Genomic DNA, 12817 nt, shown 5'->3' on the forward strand with positions numbered 1-12817 from the left:
GATTTAATACAAATTTATTACCAAAAAACAGTGGCTATCAAATGAATGCATAAAATGTAATCTTTTAAAATGTAATCAAATGATAATTAAACTATTCTTTTTAAAATATAATACCTTTTAAATTAGCAATACCAACAGAAGTTCACTGTTCAAAGCATGGACAAAAAAGTTGTAATATTGTGTGATATTCCTTAAAAAATGTTTAGATTATTATTACATTCTACTGTGCAATATATTTCTGTCATAATTTATTTTAGTTCAGTAGGTTGTTGTGAACACCTAGAGTGTGTGTATCTGATGATAGTTTTCTAAAATGAAACAGCGAAACTCTGGTCAAGTGAACTCTCAGAGCAGCTCTGGAGATGAAGTTCTTGTGTTCATGTCTTCATATTGTGAGACGACAGACACTGAAACACCACAAGCGTCACACATGCTTGAATATGTGTGAAGTAGACAAAACAGCGCAGCAGAGACACGCAGAACATGCAGACTTCATATTTAAATAGCAGTCTTTTGCAGGTTAATATTCACAGACACTAGTTCACATCACAATTTGATTAATTGTACAGCTCTACTTTTGATATATTCATCCAAAATTTGGCAAATTCTGTGACAGACAAGTAATTACACAAATCAAAATATGCTGAGGAAACCCCCCAAATTAATTCAAATACATTATTGTGACAATATTATTTCACCTACACTAAGGTTGTTAAAAAAAAGTAATATACAAGAACTGCAAGGCTATTTGTAACAGGAAATATTTATTAATTGTGCATCATGTCTTGGAGGAGAATGAGGTGATCCATTTTTACCAGAACATACAGTATGACTCATATTATGTGAGTCAGCAAATCCATACCTGCTGACTACAAATTTATCTTGTGACCAAATGTACGCTGCCAGTTTGGCCCGTTTTCTATCTTTCACCTGAGCTGTGACTGAATGAGCATCAGCATAACACTTTCCAGGCATTCGTTCTCATTCACAAAGTGACAGGAAGTCATGTTCTTTTCTGCCAGATGTGGATATTAGCTGAAGGAATGAACAACAGCTGAATTTACTGTAAGCAATTAAAGAGTAGATACTTTATATGGTGGTTCATTTGTCAAAATGAGAAGAAAACACATTCTTTAAATATATATTACTAATGCATCACATAATAATAATCTTCATTAATAAGATTATCAAACATCATTACTATATGTTATGCTTTTAATCATTTACTTATGTTGTTTCAAACTTTTATTTCTATAGAACCTAAAAGGAGATGCGGGTGAGTAAATATTAACAATTTATTTTATATTTGTTGTTTTGGGGTGAACTATCCTGTTTAAAGATTAGTTAATGAATATTTTACTAGTTAGAAATCACATTAAACTGACTACTCTTCAAAAGTTTGGTGTCAGTAAAATGTCTCTTATGCTCACCAAGGCTGCATTTATTTGATCAAAAATAATATTGTGAAATATTATTACAATTTTAAAATTTGTTTTCTTTTTTATTACATTTCAAAATGTAATTTATTCCTGTGACGCAAAGCTGAATTTTCAGCAGTCATTACTCCAGCCACATCACATGATCCCTTAGAAATCATACCTAAATTCTGAATATGGTGCTCAATAAACATGTCTTATTATCAATGCTAAAAATGGTTTCTTTTGTAGCATTGTAAACATCTCACTTTTTTTCACATCTCACATAATTTCTTTTAAAAAATTAAATGTACTGACCCCAAACTTTTGTACTATGGTGTACATTTTATATTTTATTATTTATTAATTCATTACTTAAATAATAATTACTTATTAGTGAATACTTACATTCACATTTTATATTTTACTCATTTAACTTTCATTTAAAATTTAAATACACAAACTAATGTTTGTGCAGTTAAATGAACATACTGAACTTTACATGCTGTTTCTTATTGTCCAGCTGTCACCAATTCATCTTTGTTCACTGTTTTATTAATGTAATATCCTTTCTTCAAGTGTGAATTACTAGATGTATGCCATGAACTGTATATTATCGCACACAGCAGTGAGGTGTGTTGTTCATATGCGTGCTGATTTATTAAAAAAAAGCATGCTGTATGCCATCTTACACAGGTGGCGAAGTCCTCTATTCAGCACAATTCATAAGGAGTGTGCTGTTGCACAGCAGAGATCTTTGTAATATTTTCCATTTTCCTCTCACGGAAGGCGCACACTCTGACTCTTCAACCTAAACACCGTCCTTCAACATTGTGATGCACTCAATTTATTCACTGAAAAAAATGCAGCCTTCTGCTGAATTTGTATTTCTGAGGGAAGCTGATGAGGAGGGGGAACATTCCCTATATCAGGCATATATCCCTATAACATTCCCTATATCTCAACAATGGGAATGCCACAATGATGAATGAGACAGAGGTTTTAAGGCCGGCTGCCTCAGAGGCAGATACATCAGCAGCTGGAGCTGCCTCGAAACATTTTTTTCACTGATTAGGGACACAAATATTGTGTCATTATAGCCAATAATCTTTTTGTGCACTTACACTGACGCATTCATATGTTCAAATTTCCTGCTTGTGTCTTGTGAAACTGTATAACAGTAAAAAAATCACAGGTTATTCACATATGCCAAAGGACGGTTTTGACAGCTTGACAAAAACCGAGGCACCAAACCCATGTGGTGTCCAGTTATCTCTCACCAGGCAGATTAAGTCATCTCTCTCCCAGCAGATGGGCATATCATTTCCCTAATGCTACGTGTCTCCGGACCACATGGACCTCTCAGTTAATACACGCTTCCAATCCAACACACAAAAGCATTAGCTAAAAAGCAGCCATGAAAAAATAAAAAAAATCAATGGCGCACAAATAGCAAGTAGATGCAATATGTATTTTTGTAACACGGATATGACATTTAAATGTGCATCAGTGAGGGGTTTATATAAGCAACAAAATATATTTAAAAGTTAAAGAACATTTTAAAAATTGTCATTATTTACTGAAAAAAGGTATATATTGTAGAATGACCAAGCTGCTCTTTTCCATACAATAAAAGTGAATGGTGATCACAGCCGTCACAGCTCAGCCCCCAATGAGGGTATAATAATAATAAAAAAAAAAAAATTTCACTAATAGGGTAGGATGGTATAGCCTACTAAACTTATTGCGGTATTCCACTGTATTGCACAGATGGATATAACATTTGAGCAATGAATACGCCAAATACAAGTCTTTCCGATCACACAAACACACACCGGTTTACTGTACAAACACAAAATTTTACTGTTTGCATTTCTAGTACAAACCTCTTTCTATGCTCAAGTACTGTCAGTCACTGTCTTTAATCATTTCCGTGCATGACTGTATGGGAGTTAATGCCACATGCACTGTAATATGTTTTATATTGAAAGTTAAATTTTCAAATGAAAATAGCAACATGATAGATGCGATGACAGTAGATGGGAAACCGATTGCACCCCATGACATTTTGTAAACTTTTTTGTTTTTTGACATTTTGTATTTATGACAAAGAACTGCACAGATGCAGATATTATAACAATCTATCGATAAACACACACCTTGTCCTCTGCTTCTCACTCTGCGCCACCGCAGTCTGCGGATTGAAGAACGCGCTGAAAGACGGGGAGGAGCCGAAGTCTGCCGGCGTTTTCATATGAAATTTAAAGGGGACTGAGGCGATCACGAATTCATGTAATTTATGGAGCAAATTGCTACATTTTTAGGGGGGCTGAGCAGAAATTTAAAGCCCCCCTAAAAATGGCCTAGCGACACCCATGGTTTGGAACTACATGAGAGAAAGTAAATGAAATGGTCTTTATTTTTAGATGATCTGTCCTTTTAAATGTGATGTAACCATCTTGTATTGTAAATGCAGTACAAATTTATTTGTTGGCATATTGTAAATAGGAGAGCCATCAAACTGTTTTAATATGCATAAATACAGTAAGGTTTTGCTGACACCATTTTTTCAATTAGATGAATACAAACTCATCAGCTACTTTATGCAAATCCGCTCCCTATGCGCAACACACTTTTACTGGTAATTCAAGATCACTATGGAAACCTTCCATGCTTAATTTACATTCACTTTAATTCACATAGTGAGTTAAATCCCCCAGTCTGATTTCCAGATAAACTAATGCAGTACCACATTCAAACCATACAAAACAAAACACGTTTCACTCAAGGACTCCAGAAAGGCAAGCAGGACGTAAAAAAAGCACGTAACGCTAACAAATGTGTTGCTATATTAATGCTCTACTCAATCGCCAAATGTATTTATTTAACCCAAGCAAAAGGGCCAGTGATGCTCACCGGTTTATAAATGTACCCAGTGGAGCTTCAGATGAAATCGTCACCCTCATAAGTACGACAGACATATAAAGATGGTGTTTTCACTGAGCTGTGGACTGGGAAGGAGCTCTGTCTTACCTTGGTAATTGCAGATGTCTCCCACGCTGTTCTGACGCGTGATGTGGTGCCAGTAAGCGCTTCGCGGGAGAGATATCGACTTTGTTAATGTGCTCTCGTTTGAAAGAGTCTGTGAGGCAGAGCAGAAAATCATTGGGTTACATTGGTTATATTTCCAGTCAAATCACTCGGAAAGGGCTTACACTGAGAAGATTTCAAAGGCCTCGCCTTGCGGTAAACAGCACCTCTCCATTAGGCTGTTTTGAACATCACAGATGACAGGTGGAGTGAGATGTCATTACAGCCTTTTAAAAAGAGAATTTTAAGAGAATTCCGTTAATCCGAACAAATAAAGACTCTTAGCGGGACTCTTGATCAAGATTTCAGAGCAAGCAGCATTTTTGGCAGGGGTCCTGGATGGCAAGATCTGAGCGGAGGGCCATATGGTCAAGTCTCATCAGCCTCCACTGAAGGCCTTAGAGATGACAGCACAGATTCACTGCCAGCAAGGCAGCAGCGCAGTTTAAATAGTGCAGGAAAGACCATCCGCGCCGGGCCATTGAACAATTCATCAACCTCGCTAGCTTCAGGGGGTACGGAGAAATAACCAAAATGTGCTTTCAATGAAACGTTGATAACCAAAATAACATTTTAAGGCATTAGTGTTCAGAAGCTTTGAACACTGAAAAACTCCTGCGGCTGTTATTTCTGTGGTTATCTTGCAACTAAGATGTGTCTCAAATCCATTTACATGTATGCATTTGGTAGATGCTTTTATTCAAAGCGACTTCAGTTGCATTGAAGTTATGCATTTTATCAGTAAGTATGCATGTTCTTGGGATTCAAACTCTTGACCTTGATGTTGCTAACGTCATGCTCTACCAGTTGAGCTATAGGAACACATAAGTGCAGTGTTTTTGAAGGTACTCGACCGATAGTGCAGTTCAGCATTAGTTGACAGCAGCTGCTTTTCAAAGATGCCAGTATTCTGTGACCTGGATTTATGAAATATCACATGCTGTGCACTGTGCAAGCAAGGAAGTGGGAAAACATACTCAGAAAATTGGCAGAATCCTTACGGGGAAGCTGCAACCCTTATATTCAATTATACTGTGCAGTGACAAAAGGTTGATTTTTAGGTTATCTGAACTAAGGCAATAATTAAAAAAAATGCTGTAGACTTATTTAGCATATGTCAATCACTGAAATGATCACATACTGTATAAAATACCATTAAAAACTATGGGGTCAGTAAACGTTCAATGTTTTTTTTAATCTCTTATACTCAAATTAATTATAATACATTTTTTTTTTATATATAGATAGTTAAAAAAGACAGCATTTATTTGAAACAGAAATGTAATGTAACATTACAAATGTATTATATTTAATCAAATACCTCTTTATTTTTTGATCAATTTAATGTATCCTTGCTTAATAATCTTCATTTTTTTCCAGAAAAAATAAAAATAAAAATCTTACTGACCCCCACATTTTGCATGGTAGTGTGTTTTTGAGACCAAACTCTTATTTATGATTTTTTAATTTTTTTAAGGTGATTAAATCAACAGTTAAAGGACAGATGTGTTGAATTCTTGATTATTAATGTTATTATTTTGGCAATTTAAGTACATTAATAATCATAAATTAACCTTACAAAACATGAGTGTGTTTAGAATTTTTATGGAAAATCAGCTTAGAATCACTAACGAAAAGTGAATTTTTAAATGCACTAAAACAGAACATGTCATTCATTCTATAAAATTATATATATATATATATATATATATATATATATATATGTGTGTGCTATTGCTACAAATATATCCCAGCGACTTAAGACTGGTTTTGTGGTCTAGGGTCATATTTGTGAAATAAGCTTGTACTAATATTATGGAATATTAGGAAATACTAAATATGAAATGCCTTTCTCCCCACTGTACCCCCTGTAGAATTATAGGATGTGTACTTTTACTATACCTGTGAGCTCTTCTCCATCTCCATCATCATGCGTTCATGTTGCTCGGCGATGGACAGCGTGGCAGAGTGAACTCTCTGATAGATTATCTCGCCTTCTCTGGTCTGGAAGGTGAACAAACCTTCCCCTGTATCACACATCCTGTAAGAGAACAACACACATGCACACACATCCGTTAAGCAATTATAGCTTCTATTAGTTTTCAGTACACTCATGTTTTTTTCGTAATAGGCTGAACAGCAGGAGTAGACTTTAAGGGCAGCCTGCAAGAGAAAGCATGTGTTAAATGTTGAGCAGAATCAGGACTATTGGATTTAGGATGAAAACATCTTGTCAGACAAAAGCACTCCCAACTAGAATCGAATGATGTTCACACACCTCCCGGACTCAAATGTGAACCAGGTCGAGTCTCTTCCGTATCTCCTCAGGGAGTTGAGCGGCCACATGACCAGCTTGACTCTGGCATTATGGATATCCCAAAGGTAGATGTTCTCGTGGGTGATCTGCATTGTGCACTCCCCGTAGATGTCCAGGTTTGGGGTCGGCATCAAGTAAATATTAAATCTTTCTGGAATAAAAATTAAATACATTTAAAAGTCAGAAGTCCTATAGTTAACTAAAACTAAAACTAAAATTAATATTTAAAAATAAATTAAACATACACTGAAATAAAATATTTTAAAAAGTTTAATTTCAGCCAAGCCATTTCTCATTTTAATTTAGTTAAATTAGATGCACTAAAATGACAAAAACTGAACTAAAAGCTAATAAAACGATATAGACGTATAAAAAATACAAAAATGACAAAAACACACTACAAGAGTACTAAACCTTAAACTAAAATTTAAATGAAAATGGAAAATATAAAAATAAAAACTGATTCAAAACATTAATAAAAACTATAATAGTATCTTATTAATACTAAAGTAAGTATTACAGATTGGAGGTTTGTTGAGAAAAAAATAAAAATAAAATAAAAACAATTGAAACCATTGTATACATTAAAATTAAAAACTTAATTTGATCTCTTCAGATGCAGAAAGCTTTGAACAATGAACAACTCTTGAGGACGTGAGTGTGTTTTGAATTTTGATGGAATAAAAAAAATTGTTTATAAATAAATAAATAAATATACATATATTAAACTTTCATTTCAGCTATTAATTACAAGCATTAAAATAGAATATTAAATTTTAATAACATAATATATAATGTATAAAATATTTATTAAAATTGTGTTCACAACACAACTCATTTTACATCTGTACATGTGACATCTTTCCAAATATTTAAATGGGGGTGAAGTAGAATAGGACCACTAAAAGTGTCTTTTATATATCAGATTCTCGCCATGAAGCTGAAGGTGTCAGGCTGTAAAAAGTGTGTAGTTTTTTTTTAAATATATTTTGATTCAGACATATTTTTCTTCAGAATAACAAGCGCAGATGAAGTGTACCCAATAAACCTAGGAAATTATATTAAGACAGCAGGATGACAAAACTGAACGGTTACTTCAAGTAAATAACTCAGAAAGGTTCAGCCATGTGACATCTTTCCAAATATTTAAATGGGGGTGAAGTAGAATAGGACCACTAAAAGTGTCTTTTATATATCAGATTCTCGCCATGAAGCTGAAGGTGTCAGGCTGTAAAAAGTGTGTAGTTTTTTTTTTTAATATATTTTGATTCAGACATATTTTCCTTCAGAATAACAAGCGCAGATGAAGTGTACCCAATAAACCTAGGAAATTATATTAAGACAGCAGGATGACAAAACTGAACGGTTACTTCAAGTAAATAACTCAGAAAGGTTCAGCAGTCATAGCAGCTTACACTGACAGAAACTGCCAATGTCTTGTGTTAAAGAAAATTCATTACAGGCTAAATCGTTTCTTTAAAAGAAATGTCAATCAAACAGCAGTCTGCAACCTTTTCATATCTGTTAATAATAATTAAACTTGCTTAAAAAAGGCCAACCACTGTGGCGGTGCAGTCCATTCAGCTGTCATATTTACAGACATCTCAAACAGCTTTTATTTGGGCAGCTGAAAGATTCTGCTCTGCCTAAAGATGACAGAATTAAAGGGTACGGCTGGAAATCTCGAGAACATCTCAACAGAGCCATCTAACATGATTATTATTTTTCCGATGGACTATTATCTCTTCTTGCAGATGTGGCTCTTGCAGTGCACAAAGGTCAACAGATTGTTGCCATAGAGCCGCAGTTGAGCCAAACGCAATGGAGTAAGCACACCATCACAATTAGCTCCAAAAAGACAAGGGTGCACTTCATACTCCAAATTAATAGTCCCTAATTATACCTAATGCTTCAAAATAAGTTGTCTCTCCAGAGGAAGAGGCAATTTAATGTGGGGGCTATTTTAGGGATTGTGAAAATGAACTCTGATTTAATTATCGCAGCCCGCCGTTAGAGGGGTCTAATTGAAGCGCAAATGGCAAACTCTCTGCTTGTTATTCCTCAGCTGTCGAATAGTGGAGAAACGATAATTTTGCTGACCTCCAGCTGATATAATCATATACACATTGCGCTCTCGTTATGAAAACAAATCTATATTTGCCTGTCATTTGATTGAAACAAATTTGATGACCACTCTATATGGTGTCTGCCGCAGCTTAATGCTTGAATGCTTCGGCAGCACTTGGAGATTACCTGATATTGATTTTCTGAATTAGGTTTAAAAAAACACTCACATAAACACAGACACAACTCAGACCATCTCAGACTGAAACAATCTGATCTTGGAGGAGATGCAGTTGCCTTAAAGTAACAGTTCTCAACTTGAGGGTCGGGACTGTTCTTATAGTCACAGAAAACATTATGCTTAATTTTAAATCTCTCGGGAATAAAAAGTCATAAGCAAGCACTGCAGATTTTTGCAGGCTTGTTGAAATAAAATACAATACTTCATTTGATCTTATAAAAAATTACATTTGTTGTTTTATTTGCAATAACAACATGCAAATAATGTGACAAGATAATACATAATATACATTACTAATAATCTATAATATATTTACTGAAATTCAATAGTGCTTGTTGCTCAAGACTGTTCTTATAGTCTTTATTTATTATAATTAAATATTATAAATATTTGATATTATAAAGTTTTTATATTTAATATAAAATTCTAATATATATATATAATATATTCTAATATATATATATAATATATTATAATATATATATAGTATATATATATATCCATAAACTAAATAATATATATTTATATATAATGAAAAAAAATATATAAACCTAATTAAAAAATAAAAATAAACATAAGCATGAGTACTTAAGAGTTTTTAATTTTTTTTTAAAGTTTTTAAAAATATATTTTTTTAATTATTTAAAAAATTAGGATAAAATATTCCTCATATCATTTTGTTGTTGAGGAAACTCTCATTTTGCTGTATTTTGATGCAAATTCACCTGCCACTTGGTAGAAACTAGCCAAAGAAGGCAGATGCCAACATCAAGTGCTCAAAACAATGAACAATTCTGGTACTGTTTTGGGTTGTCACCTGATGTCCAATGTAAAATCTGAAGTGAAACCCTTTTACAACCAGTGCTTTAATTTTACTGTTTGGCCGCACGTTGCCTCATTCATTCTAGATCAGGGATGGGCAACTTTGATAGTGATGAAGGCCAGCATTTTTTCTCCGTTATACCAAGGGGCCAGATTACTAATCCACGTCCACACATCTTTTACACCGTCTTACTCAATTTTTCTTTTATCGAAGGAATTTAAAGTATAATCAATGTAATTTGGTTTTAAAGATTTTATTAACTATAAAACTTGTGCAGTTAAGCTAATTCAGAAGGGAAACTTTGTTGTCAGTTGACAGCAATATTAAGCCAATGTAAACATCTCAATTGCATTGTCTGTAAATTTGCAACAAACAAATGTACAGAGGTCCTGTTTTTTTATTAGTGGCCTACAGAACATTCTCAAAATAACCTAAGAGGACAGTTAAAAAGGGCTTATTCAAAAAAAAAAAAAGTTATTCCAAATGGTACCATAAAATAACCGGGTATCTGCAGGATTTTTAAAATCAAATTTAAGAGCTTCAAAGACCTTTTAAGACCTGCACTTCACATTTCAGCCTTTAAACAATTTTTAAGAAAAGGGATGAGTCAAAAGTATCAATTATTAGGCTATATTAATGTAAACAATTATTAATCAATTATTATATTAGGCTAAATAACATATAAATATATCTTAGTGTCTTAGTTGTTTAGATTTTTATAATGCATTAGATTTTTGTCGATCCACGGGTTCACATTTAAAAATATGTAGCAAAAATATCAGACGGGCTTATTGAAAATGAAAATTCGTTCCATGCCAGCAGGTTTCACTTTCAGAACGGCGGAAATATAGCGGATTTCCAAACAATCCAAACATATGCGTATTCCCTTTAACTTGTTAAAAAGATAATCTGTTTACCATCTTGAGTGGAAGATACTGTTTTCATGATCAGTTTTTCATTTATTATTTGCTTACGTTAGTGAATGTTTACATCTGTGCTGAAATTAATACGGGGAGCGGCTGGAAACTAGCAATGATAAAATTTATCATCCGAGTCTAATATGATCCAGCGGGCCGTACTAAAAGACATTGAGGGCCGTATACGGTTGCCCATCCCTTTTCTAGAGGGAAATAGAGGTCCGCTACCCGACCCAGGCCTGACGGGTCCCGAAATACTCTCAGGTTTCGGGTTGGGTTCGTGTTAATGTTTAATGAATAGCTTCAGGTTCAGGTTTGTAGCTAAATTAAAACTATATGTAGTAGGCTACGCTGCTTTCACTGACGCACACACACACACACAAACACACAAACTTTTCTTAATAAAATAGGATCTCGCCATGATTTCCTTGTGAGGTCTGTGACTCCATTGCAGGATAATGATTATATCCCGGTCATATCACCACTCTTCCATCGGATCAAATGGTAAGAGTCGGAGCATCAATTTTGGAAATATCACTTTGCTCAAACACGCACCTCTCAGCGGTCAGCCTGTACTACTACTGCTAAGATGGCCTTAGTGAATGCTAGGTCAATATCGAATAAATCTTTTATTCTAAATGACTTACATCGCATTCATTAGACTTCTTATTCATTACTGAGACTTGGTTAAAACACGGTGACTTGATGCCTCTTGTTGAGATTGCTCCTCCAGACTGTGCATTTTTTTAGTTCTCCACGGGCCTCTGGACATGGTGGTGGGGTTGCAACAATTTTTAGAAGCTGTTTTAAATGTAAGACTGTGCCCACTGATACTTTCTCCAGTTTTGAAGTCCAGCTATTGAAGGTTGATGTAAAGGGGCCTGTACTATGTGCTTTGGTTTACAGACCCCCTAAATGGAATAAGGATTTTATTTGTCAATTTTCTGATTTTCTGTCTGATCTGGCGACTCGGGCTGATAGATTACTAATAATTGGGGATTTTAATATTCATTTTTGTTGTCCTTCGAAACCATTGGTCAAGGAATGTGTAACTCTTAGAGTCACTGAATATTGAACAATATGTATGTGGCCCAACTCATAATTTGGGTCATACACTTGACTTGGTGTTGTCCCGTGGCCTTTTGATCTCAAACATGGAGGTTATTGAGGCATGTGTGTCTGATCATTATCCAGTTTTGTTTGAATCTGAATGCTTTTCTCCATCACCTACTTTCGCTCATCATTCACATTTGTCTAGAGTTATTAATTCTAACACTGCAAATTTGTTTTCTGGACATTATTCTTTACATGTTACCAGTAATATCCTTAACGAAACTGATTTTATAAAGCTTGTTCTACATCTTTGGACACTGTTGCTCCGCTTAAGCATAAAAGGGTAAAGGGTGTTGGCCAGCCATGGTTAAATGAAACCACCCGCGCTCTTAGACAAGAGTGTCGAAAAGCAAAGCGAAAGTGGAAAAAAGATAAGCTACATGTTTCCTTTGATATCTTAAAGTTAAGTCTCTCTAATTATCAAATAGCAGTAAAACATGCACAATCTAGTTATTTCTCTCAGTTAATTGCTGATAATGTGAATAGACCAAAAGCTTTGTTTAATATGATTGATTCTCTTTTAAACCCAACTATGAATTTATTATCTGAGTCCTCCTCGGAGCTTTGTGAGGATTTTTTAAACTATTTTACTAAAAAAATTGATGCTATCAGAACCTCCATTGCTCCTTCTGAACCACTTCATTTGCAGTTGCCTTGTACCACAAGTTGTTTGTCGTCCTTTCAACCTGTTTTATCACATCAGCTAGATGATATTGTCTCTACTATGAAGTGTTCTGGTTCTAAGTAAGATATTATTCCTGCACGACTTTTTAAGGATGTCTTCCTGACTATTAGTCCTATTGTAACCGCTATAGTGAACAGCTCTTTAGCGGTTAC

At 34.4% G+C, this 12817-nt stretch overlaps 1 protein-coding gene across 1 annotated transcript in view; it reads right to left on the minus strand.

Annotated features, from left to right (window-relative positions):
* The window catches only part of dok6 (docking protein 6), a 77172-nt gene that overhangs the window by 11800 nt on the left and 52555 nt on the right, over positions 1 to 12817 (minus strand). Inside the window, exons 5-7 of the mRNA XM_016446036.1 lie at positions 6784 to 6973; positions 6408 to 6546; positions 4449 to 4557 (exon numbers count right to left, since the gene is read on the minus strand). Coding sequence (XP_016301522.1) covers positions 4449 to 4557; positions 6408 to 6546; positions 6784 to 6973 — 438 coding nt within the window. The remainder of the gene's footprint in view (positions 1 to 4448; positions 4558 to 6407; positions 6547 to 6783; positions 6974 to 12817) is intronic.

This window comes from Sinocyclocheilus anshuiensis, unplaced genomic scaffold (assembly GCF_001515605.1).
Source record: "Sinocyclocheilus anshuiensis isolate Anshui unplaced genomic scaffold, SAMN03320099.WGS_v1.1 scaffold7, whole genome shotgun sequence".
Classification (NCBI taxonomy): Eukaryota; Metazoa; Chordata; class Actinopteri; order Cypriniformes; family Cyprinidae; genus Sinocyclocheilus; species Sinocyclocheilus anshuiensis.